Source organism: Uloborus diversus, chromosome 1 (assembly GCF_026930045.1).
Source record: "Uloborus diversus isolate 005 chromosome 1, Udiv.v.3.1, whole genome shotgun sequence".
NCBI classification, from domain to species: Eukaryota; Metazoa; Arthropoda; class Arachnida; order Araneae; family Uloboridae; genus Uloborus; species Uloborus diversus.
This window is the reverse complement of record NC_072731.1, coordinates 86,574,955-86,586,523: the sequence shown is the minus strand read 5'-3', so window position 1 is coordinate 86,586,523 and position 11,569 is coordinate 86,574,955. Positions and strand designations below refer to the sequence as shown.

The 11,569-nt window shown below is 37.7% G+C and overlaps 1 protein-coding gene across 1 annotated transcript in view; it reads left to right on the top strand.

The window, feature by feature from the left end:
* Nucleotides 1-325: 325 nt before the first annotated feature.
* LOC129235031 (nucleotide triphosphate diphosphatase NUDT15-like) overlaps nucleotides 326-11,569 on the top strand; it is a 33,843-nt gene continuing 22,599 nt past the window's right edge. Inside the window, exon 1 of the mRNA XM_054850110.1 lies at nucleotides 326-522. Within this exon, the coding sequence (XP_054706085.1) occupies nucleotides 347-522 (176 nt within the window). The 5' untranslated portion in view covers nucleotides 326-346. The remainder of the gene's footprint in view (nucleotides 523-11,569) is intronic.

Genomic DNA, 11,569 nt, shown 5'->3' with positions numbered 1-11,569 from the left:
ATGCTTCTCGCCGCTTGATGTCCCTTCTCATTGATTTGCTCAAGGCTGTTGATTCATAATTTCCTTTCCTTTGGTGTTCTCCTTGTCTTTCCTCTGGTTGGGGTTCAGCTTTGTTCCTTGTTTGCCTTTTTCTTGCCCTCTGCTCTTTGCCTCTCGTTTTTTATTTTTTTGTCTTATTTTCTGTATATTGAACATTGTCCTTCCTTTTGTTTCAAGTAGAAACATGGAAAATTTTGGAGTAATAGAGGTGAAGCCACTGTGTTAGAGTGAAGCATATACCTCAAAATAGAGAAGAAGAAGAAGAATCTTGCTTTTTCTTGGCTAAATTTATTTAATTAGTAGATTAATGGATAAGATGTGTGTGCAAGATGCATCAATGCAGGCAAATAAGCCTAGACCTGGTGTCGGTGTAGCTGCTATCGTTACGAGTGATAAACATCCCCGTTGTGTTATCCTAGGAAAAAGGAAAGGTAAAATTGGTTCGGGTTTATACCAACTACCCGGTGGACACTTGGAATTTGGGTTGGTTTTCATTTTTTTCTTCAAAGGTAACTAAGAGATTTAAACTTTATTTGAAAACAGAGAATCGTCGAAAAAAAAAGCAAACACAAAGAGACTGTCCATTAATAATGTCACATCCCCACCCCCCAACATTTTAACCCCTCTCTTATCACAATTCATCGTGCCCCCTCCCCTTCTCTCTTCACGCTTTCATTTTTATCTATTTTTTAAAATATGATGTCATACTTCTTGGTACCTCTTCTCTCCCCTTGTCACGCACTCATACTTTCACAAACCCTCTTCAAAGCGTGACATCATTTGAGGGCAGCCCCAAAGAGGGTTGTATATAGTCACCCATAAATTTTAATAAGTGTTGATCAATCGCTAAAACTATAAAATCATTTGTAATAAATGGCAACAAATGCTACAAATCATTTATTATTATCATATGTACAAATACAAAAGTGATGACCAGCAACAAGCTCTGGGCTCAGCTAAGCTGGTCCTAGTCAATTTATAATCCCCAGTGAAGATCAATGGCTCTCTTAAAACTATCTACTCACTTGCTCATTACCACATCTTCCGGTAAGCTGTTCCAAGGTTCCACTACCCTGCTAAAAAAATAATTTTTCCTAATATCCATGTTAGCCTGAGATTTAAATAGCTTCAAACAATGACCCCTTGTCCTGTTTTCAGTGCTCAACTTTAGCCCCATAACATCTTTCATTTTAATAAATTTAAACAACTGAATCATGTCCCCTAGGTCTCTTCTTTGCTCAAGACTGCATTTTTAGCATTCTAAGCCTGGAATGGTTTTCTAATGAGAAAGTCCATTTATTAGCCTCGTAGCCCGCCTTTGAACCCTTTCCAATACATTAATATCTTTCTTAAGATAAGGAGACCAAAACTGAACAGCATACTCCTAATGAGGTCTTACCAAACTTCTATATAAGGACAGAAGAACTTCTCTAGATTTGTTTGAAATAGATCCAGGGGCGGATGGGCCCGGCGGGCAGCCGAGCATTTGCCCGGTGGGCCGCCTCTGTTTGGGCCGCATTGAGTTTTAGTATTGAATAGTAAAGAAAAAAAAAAAGGTTTTTCTTTTTTTTCCTTTCTCTCTTCCTTTCTTTAAAAAAAAGCTGTGGCAATATCATTATAACACATTTTTCAACGATTTATAAGAAAATCGCTGCAAGAATAGCAAAGCTTGCAAAATTAAGATATAAAAAACAATAACTCTACAAACTCATGCTGTAAGTAATAAGATGATTTTCTGTGTGTCGGGCCGATAAGATTTTTTTTTTTTTTGCATAACTGCCAGGATTTTCTAATGTCTTAACAACTGTCTCTAGTTCGTATGGGATAATGAACACGTCAAGGTAGGGCCGTCACCAGAGGAGGCGGCCGAACCGAGTCTGCTAATTTTAATTCAATGAAGACTAAAATAATAATAGTAATAATAATAAATAAATGTTAGGAAAATAGAAAACGTTCTCAGTATTAAAAAGTTGAAATAGTGATAATAAAATAACAGGTGGAATTCTAGTGAAAAAAAAAGAAAATGAAACCATTGAATATTTAGCAATTAAACATTTGAATATTATTTAGGAACATCCACGTTTCTTTATATTATAATTTACCTAACTGAAGGCCGCTGAAATGTATGTTGCAAACAATTTTTAACGAAAAAAATTATACAGTACAGAGTACATAGCACAAACCCATGACAAACTTCAGCTTAATACAAGAAATGGATAGATAAATAACCATGACCATTTCATCGGGGTCGCCGAAGAATGTTTTGAATTAAAAAAAACTTAAAATGCTGTAAGGGAGATTTGAAATATAGTAATGAATAGTCACACCAGTAGTTCTAAGTGTTTGAATCTACGAAACGAAAGTAAACCAAAACTTTATCAAGAGATTTAGGAGACACGATAGTTAAAATAAAATAAAGTTGGGGAAAAGAAGACTTACGGTGTCACTCAAAAGTACCACATCAGTCCGAAATGGTAAAAGATTATTTTAATGAATCCCTAAAGCTTTAATTTCAAACTTGTACAAACATCAGGCTAGAAGTTGAAAATTTCGCTATGGAAAAACCAAAGAACTAAAATGGTCTTGGAAAAAAATACTGAGGGAGGTTTTCCCACAACATTTGTATCAACAATTTAAATGAAAGAACTTAGGGACTTAGCCAAGAATGAGGAAGGAAGACGGTGGGGAGGGTGTCCTCGAACTTCATCCCCTCCTTTTACACCACCAAAAAGCATGAAAACGTGTTTTGAAACTTTTATTTTGAAAATGTGCAGGAGAAGAGTTTCCAGATCGGAACCTTTCCGGATGTCTACCGGAAACTCCTCCCGTTCACGTCATTGAAAATCGACTAAAATAACGTTTTTTAAGCTTGAAACTTCCCATTTTTTTAGATTCCAATTTCAAAAAATTTCCTGGGAAGCACCACCGAAACTCTTCACTCCATAACATTACCTAAGATCATATAGAATGCATTTTTAATGAAAAAAAATTGAAAAAAAATTCTCTGGAGCAAATATTCAGGGCACCGGATCTTTGCTCTCACTAACATTTTCAAAGATAGTCTAAACAGTCTAAATCTCTTAAACCTGCGCACCATTAGCGCTTTAGAAGTTTCAAGTTTGAAAAATCACCGGGAAAGTGCGCACGAAAATCCCCCCCCCCCCAACTTATGCAAAGATTGCCTAAAAGGCATTAAGATTATATAAATCAGAAAATTTTAAAAACGTTGGTTACCGAATTTCTCATCTTCGAATCATCACCAAAAATCGTATAAAGTTGCGTTTTTAGAACTACATTTTCGCAAAAATTCTCCGGGAGAGCCCCTGAAATTTCTCCTTCCCCTAACATTACCAAAGATCGCCTCAATTCTTTTTTTTCAACTACAAACTCGAAACTATTTACGGAGAAAACCCCCGGAGTGAATATTATATTTACGATTAGGTTCAGGTTGTCAATACTTAGATGAGATCTACCCCAGAAGCTGAACTCACTCTTTACCTCTATATTTAAGATAAGTCTGAAATAATTAAATGACTGTTCATTTCATACACAGGAAGTGTAAAAACGTAGGTTTATTTATTTATTTATTTATTTATTTATTTTTTTTTTTTTGATCTCGCGACGGGCATAAACCCAGAAGATATCTGCTGATGTTAACACAGGGCTTATGTTTCCATGATGGCTTAACATGTCCCCACTTAAAGCCCTACCTTCCTTTTTGGTTAATACACCAGCAGCTCCTTGGAAGATTCTTATCCACTTTCCTCCGCCATCAAAGATAGTCTATACATATGTCATTAGAACTGAAAATTTCAACAATTTTCTTGGGGGATCGCTTCTAAATCCTCATCTAATATCATTAAGGAGCTTCTGCATTTTCGTTTTGCACGTTCATTACAATTATACATTCTGTTTTTTTGCGATTTCACATAAAAAGTTCCCCCTCTTCAAGCGTTATTGCAATGTGTGCATACAGAAACAGTTTTGGGCGGGGAGGGGGGGGGGCAGTTTATCGTTAACAAACTTGTTAAAGAACAAAATTCAAGAAATATACCCTCACCCCAAAAACCTCAATTATCTTCTAAATTTGCGCTTTGGGAGTTTCAATTGAGAAATGTTGCTTAGAGAGAAATCCTGAACCCCACCCCTTCTCCTAGTGCTTCCTAAGATAGCTTTTACATGCGTTTTTAAGACTCTAATTTCGAAAATTTTCTTGAGGAACTCTCCCCCTCCCTGTTGCAAACATCGTCCAAGATCATTTAAAAATAGTTTAACAGTGCGTTTTTTGGAGCTATAATTTCGAAAAATTTTCCCTGAATCCCCCATTATCTGCATGAATATTACACTTTTTATTATGCAAGCGTTCGTATTCTATTTTTTTTCCACATTCGTAGAACACAATTCTCCTAACTTGAATCATCAGACTCTAGTAATGACTCCTAAAACTAGAAGCTAGATCTAATATTTCTTTTATATTTGAAAAAACTAGAGAGAGGGGGGGGCGTCGCCTCTTCAAAGAGCAACTCTTAAAGGGCCAGCCGGTCTGTACATGCCAGGGCCGGTTCATGCTGTCCCATCCGCCACTGAATAGATCTATTTATAAACCCAAGCATCTTATTGGTTTTGTTACTTGCTATGCTGCACTGTTGGCTAAACTTTAAATCCTGACTCATTAAGACGCCCAGATCAGTAACTTTTTCTGCCTGACCAATGACTGAGCCTTGCAAATAATAACTTGTACACTTATTTCCATGCCCTAAATGTAGCCAGGGCCGGATTTAGGGGAGGCAGGCGGGGCTACTGCCCCGGGGCCTCCGCAACAAAAGGGACCCCACAATAAAAAAATTTCCAAAATATCTTAACTTTCACGGGTCGAAAATATCGGATATATACATATACGAGGTGTATCCGGAAAGTAAGTACCGTTTTGAAAAAAAAGCTATAAAATTTTTTTTAAAAAGATTTTTTAATGTTTACATCAAAGATCATACCTTAAATTATTTTTCAACATAGTTTCCACCATTGTTGAGGCACTTGTCGTAGCGGCTCACCAGCTTATTCATACCTGCCTCAAAGAGACTTGCCGCCAATAAAGAGAGCCATAAATTTACAGCATTTTTTGCGTTGTTATCACAAGCAAAGCGCCTACATCCAAGTTCTCGTTTCATGTGCAGGAACAAGTGGAAATCGGACGGTGCCAAGTCTGGGCTGTACGGTGAGTGATTAAACTGCTCCCAACCGAACTGTTCAATTAGTCTTTCAGTGTCACGAGCAGTATTGGGCCGAGCATTGTCATGCAGCAACACAATTCCTTCACTGAGCATTCCTCTACGTTTGTTTTGAATAGCTCGTCGAAGATTCCTCAAAGTCACACGGCAACGTTCCGCATTGATGATTTGACCTCTGGGACAATATTCAACAAGCAAAACACCTTTCGTATCCCAGAATACAGTGCACATGATTTTTTGCACAGAAAACGTTGTTTTGAATTTGTGCTTTTTGGGGAACTTGTGTGTCTCCACTCCATCGATAGTTGTTTGGATTCTGGAGTAAGATGGCGAATCTAAGTTTCATCATCGGTCACGATTTGTTTTAAAAATTCCTCACCTTCATCATTGTACCGGGTAAAAAATGTCAGAGCACTGCCAAGTCGCTTTGTTTTGTGCTCATCCGTCAGCATTTTTGGTACCCAGCGGGAACACAGCTTCTGATAACCTAAACGATCTGTTACAATCTCGTGCAAAACAGTTCTCGAAACTTGTGGAAATTCATCTGCAAGCATTGTCATTGTGACTCGTCTGTTAGCTCTAATTTTCTCATCCACTCTGTTAACCAAATCATTAGTCGCAAGTGAAGTGTTGCGTCGTGGACATGTGTCCGTCCTTCATTGAATTGTCTTACCCACTTCCGCACCATTCCATCAGTCATTGCACTTTCACCGTAAATCTCTGTAATCTGACAATGAATTTCGGATGGCTTAACGTTCCTTGCATTCAAAAACCGGATCACAGAACGAATTTCACAGTCGGCGGGATCATCGATTTTTTTAAACATTATATACGGCCACAGTAAACGCAAAACACAAGACAAATCAACCGTAATGGCGCGAGTTTGTAGCCGATGAACAGAGTTAACAAGTACGCATGCACTGAGTGCCGACAGCAGCGCTGCAGCGGCATTAGAATGAAACGGTACTTACTTTCCAGATACGCCTCGTATATCAAAATATTCGGATATTTATGAAAGTATTAGATATTTTCTGAAATATGATGATCTTTTCGAACCCTGATTAGGGGCCTCCACTCCTTCGTTGTCCCGGGCCCTCCACAATTCCAAATCCGGCCCTGAATGTAGCACTTGACATTTCCCAACATTAAGAGCCATACCCCATTTATCAGCCCACTCCGTAATATGATCTAGATTCTCTTGCAGCTGATTTGCTTGTACTTCATTTTCTACACTCCCCATAACTTTGACATCATCAGCAAAACAATTCATGTTCCCAGAAATATTTTTATGAATATCGTTCATAAAAACAATGAACAAAACAGGATCTAACACTGATCCTTGAGGAACCCCGCTTAAGACCTCACTCCAATTAGAATAATTTCCCCTTACAACTACTCTTTGTTTCTTTCCGGTCAGCCAGTTTTTTACCCAAATGAAAGTTTTCCCTCCTATTCCTACATCAGCTAATTTGCTAAGTAGAGCAACATGCGGTACCTTATCGAAAGCTTTTTGAAAATCAATGTAAACAACATCTGCAGGCTTCTTATTGTCCAATGCCATGGTAACTTTGTCATAGAAATGTAATAAATTAGTTGCACAAGATTTACCTTTCCTGAAACCGTTCTGAAAACTAGTCAATAGATTATTAATCTCTAAAAAATTTACTATCTTAATTTTTATCAATGTTTCAAAAATTTTGCAAACCACCAAAGTTAGACTCACAGGTCTATAATTTCCCGCACTCCCTTTAGACCCTCTCTTGAAGAGCGGTGTAATGTTAGCCAGCTTCCAGTCCTCTAGCACTGCCCCCGAGTTATAAGAAGCATTGAAAATATTTACAATTACATCTGCTAATTCCTCTGCACATTCAACTAAAATTTTTGGATAAATATTATCTGGTCCCGGAGCCTTAGTCTCTTTAATTTTTTTCAAATGAAGTAAAACGTCATCCCTGAAAAATACAAAGTCCTCAAGCTGTACTATAGCTTGTGTCTTTATTTAAGACATGATTTTTCAACCTGAACAAGTTCGAACGGGCACCTAGTTTAAAATATAAGTAGACATTTAATAAGTTAAAATGAAAATTCTTGAATTAAAACTATTTATTATTTTCAGCTAATACCAAAAATACTGATATTTTCCTCAGCAAATACCGGCATCACCAAATTGCAATTGTTGCTTTAAATACCGGTATTTGGTATACCGGTATTGCAATTCCTAAATTCAATATACTAATTGAGCAACTAAACTAAAAATGTGAAAAAGTAATTACTTTAAAGTTATAATCAAAATTAATCTGAAATATAGTCTAAAAAAATAATGATTTCTTCTTGAAATCATAGTCATAGTACGCTAATTACTCGAAAAACAAGGGGTCAAGACAAAGGAACAAACGGTCTAATCTTGTGCCTATGAAGACTTCCTCCTTCACTGTGTTGTTGTTTTCTTTACATGGCCTGAATCACGTAATAGAAACAATACAAATACAAATACAAAAGTGACGACCAGTAACAGGCTCTGGGCCCAGCTAGACTGGTCCTAGTCAATTTACAATCCCCAGTGAAGATCAATGGCCCTCTTAAAACTATCTACTCCCTTGCTCATTACCACCTTTTCCGGTAAACTGTTCCAAGGTTCCACTACCCTGCTAAAATAATAATTTTTCCTAACATCTATGTTAGCCTGAGATTTAAATAGCTTAAAACAATGACCCCTTGTCCTGTTTTCAGTGTTAAACTTCAGCCCCGTAACATCTTTTATTTTAATAAATTTAAACAACTGAATCATGTCCCCTCGGTCTCTTCTTTGCTCAAGACTATACATTTTTAGCATTCTAAGCCTGGAATCGTAGTCTAAATGAGAAAGTCCATTTATTAGCCTTGTAGCTCGCCTTTGAACCCTTTCCAATGCATTAATGTCTTTCTTAAGATAAGGAGACCAAAACTGAACAGCATACTCCAAATGAGGTCTTACCAAACTTCTATATAAGGGCAGAAGAACTTCTTTAGATTTGTTTGAAATAGATCTATTGATAAACCCAAGCATCTTATTGGCCTTGTAACTAGCAATGCTGCATTGTTGGCTAAACTTGAAATCAAACAATGCAAACTAAGTAACATACAGGCAGCGACAGAACATTCAAACTATGTAAAATAAACAACATTCAGCCAGCCTACGGTCTCTATCGGAGAATCCTACTGTAAATATTGAGGTTCAATGCGTTGGTGTTGAGAAAAAAAATCACAAATCCTTTGCACTTTTTTAACAGATAATCTACAGATATATGTAGGAAAATACTATGTTACATGAAATGAGGAATGCCCCTCATTTCGTGACACCTGGGGCGATTGCCCCCCCCCCCCCCCCGGGTACTTGCAATGCTGCACTATTGATTAAACTTGAAGTCCTGATTTATTAAGATACCCAGATCAATAACATTTTCTGCCTGACTAATGGCCGAACCCTGTAAATAAGAACTTGTACGCTTATTCCATGACCTAAGTGTAACACTTGACATTTCAATACATTAACTGCCATATTTCGCCTATCCAACCAGGGCCCGATTAAGCTATCAGGGGGCCCTAGGCCGTATGCTTTTTCGGGGCCCCTTTGAAGTCAATCCTTACAGTTTTAGCCATTGGCAAAAACAGTTTCAGCTATTGGTTTTCAAAAAAAGTAGCCATTTGGGGGCCCCTAAAAAGTAGGGGCCCTAGGCCATGGCCTAGTTGGCCTATTCAGTTATCAGGCCCTGTATCCAACCACTTAGTAATATGGTCTAAATCCTCTTGAAGCTGTTTTACTAGTTCTTCAATTCCTACAATCCCCATAACTTTTACACAGGGCCGGACTGGACAACCAGATGATCGCTCAAAGTGCTGGTGGATTGCAGGGCCCAGTTGTGATTGGTGGTTAAACTTTTTTTTCTCATAAAGAGATCTCTCTTAATGAATAGTTTGAAAGACCAGCAAATTTGGTGACACCTGCACCAGGCCTATGTTTAATAGAGGCTTGGGAAGCAATCAGGCACTAGGTTTACTATCAAGAGTGACCACAAGGCATTTTTTAATGAACTCTGGGCTGCTTAAGGCTCCTATATAAGGGGAGCTGACTTATCCAACATTTTACAAATACAAATACAAATACAAATGTGACGACCAGCAACAGGCTCTGGGCCCAGCTAGGCTGGTCCTAGTCAATTAATTAGACCCCAATGAAGATCAATGGCCCTCTTAAAGCTATCCACCCCCTTGCTCATTACCGTCTCTTCCGGTAAGCTATTCCAAGTGCCCACGACCCTGCTAAAGTAGTAGTTTTTCCTGATTTCCAAGTTAGCCTGAGATTTAAATAGCTTAAAACAATGACCCCTTGTCCTGCTTTCCCCACAAAAATTTAATCCATTTACATCTTTCATTTTGATAAATTTAAATAACTGAATCATGTCCCCTCTGACTCTCCTTTGCTCCAGGCTATACATGTTAAGCCTATTAAGTCTGGTATCATAATCTAAATCTGAGAGTCCCCTTATTAATTTAGTTACCCTTCTTTGAACCCTTTCCAATACAAAAATATCTTTCTTCAGATAAGGCGACCAAAACTGAACAGCGTACTCCAAATGAGGTCTTACTAAACTCCTATATAAAGGCAGAAGAACTTTCTTAGATTTGTTTGAAATAGATCTATTGATAAACCCAAGCATTCTGTTGGCTTTGTTACTAGCAATACTGCACTGTTGACTAAACTTGAAGTCCTGATTTATTAAGATACCCAGATCCATAACATTTTCTGCCTGATTTATGACTGAACCCTGTAAATGATATCTCATACGCTTATTTCCATGACCTATGTGTAGCACTTGACATTTCCCTACATTAACTGCCATACCCCATTTATCTGCCCACTTCGTAATATGATTTAAATCCTCTTGAAGCTGATTTACTTGTTCTTCATTTTCGACAATCCCCATAACTTTTACATCATCAGCAAAACAATTCATGCTTCCAGAAATATTTTCATTGATGTCATTCATAAATATAATAAACAAAAGAGGCCCTAAAACTGATCCCTGAGGAACCCCACTTAAAACATCACTCCAATTAGAATGATTTCCTCTCACAACTACTCTTTGCTTCCTACCAGTGAGCCAATTTCTAACCCAAAGTAAAGTTTTTCCTCCTATTCCTATGTCAGCTAACTTGCTGAGAAGAGCAACATGCGGTACCTTGTCAAAAGCTTTTTGAAAATCAATATAAACAACATCCACACATTTTTTGTTATCTAAAGCTGAGGTAACCTTGTCGTAGAAATGCAATAAATTAGTAGTACAGGATTTACCTTTCCTGAAACCATACTGCAAACTAGTCAACAGACTATTAGTCTCTAAGAACTTCATGATCTTAATTTTGATCAAAGTTTCGAAAATCTTACAAATCACCGAAGTCAAACTTACAGGTCTATAATTCCCAGCAATACCTTTAGACCCCTTCTTGAAGAGTGGCGTTATGTTAGCCAGCTTCCAGTCCTCTGGCACCGTCCCCAAGTTATAAGAAGCATTGAAAATAATCAAAATAACATCCGCTAATTCATCTGCACATTCAACTAAAATTTTTGGATAAATATTATCTGGTCCCGGAGCTTTAGTTGCTTTAATCTTTTTCAAATGAAATAAGACCTCCTCCCTGGAAAATACAAAATCCTCAAGCTGTATAATAGCTTGTATCTTGTTAGTGTCAACTGTTGAGATACAGTTATCGTTAAACACACTGGAAAAAAAGTTATTTAGAACATTTGCAATATCCCTATCGTTTTGGATTAAATTTCCATACTCATCAACCAAAGGCCCAATTTGACTGTTTCGAGCTTTCCCAGAATTAGCGTAAGCAAAAAACCTCTTAGGGTTCCCATCAATGTCATCTGCCAGCCTTTGCTCCAATTCCCTTTTCTGAATCCGTACCAAATGCTTAAAATTTCGCCTTGCCTTACCATACTGGAGCCTCTCCGCACTCTGACCAGTTTCTTTAAACTTACGAAAAGTGGCTTGCTTATAATTAAGAACTTCTTTAGTCTCCCTGGAGAACCACATGGGCCAAATTTTGGTACTAACACCTTTTCTCCTAAATGGAACATAGTCCCCAACAGTTTCAGCAAGTTTATCCTTAAATTCCGTCCACTGCTGATCTACGTCGTTATTTTCCAACCCTGACGAAAAAACCTCTTTCAAGCTCTACCTAAGTGCAACAAAATCGGTGTTTCTGAAATTGGGCACAAACCTAAAATTATCATCTTTGCACACTTCAAATTTAAC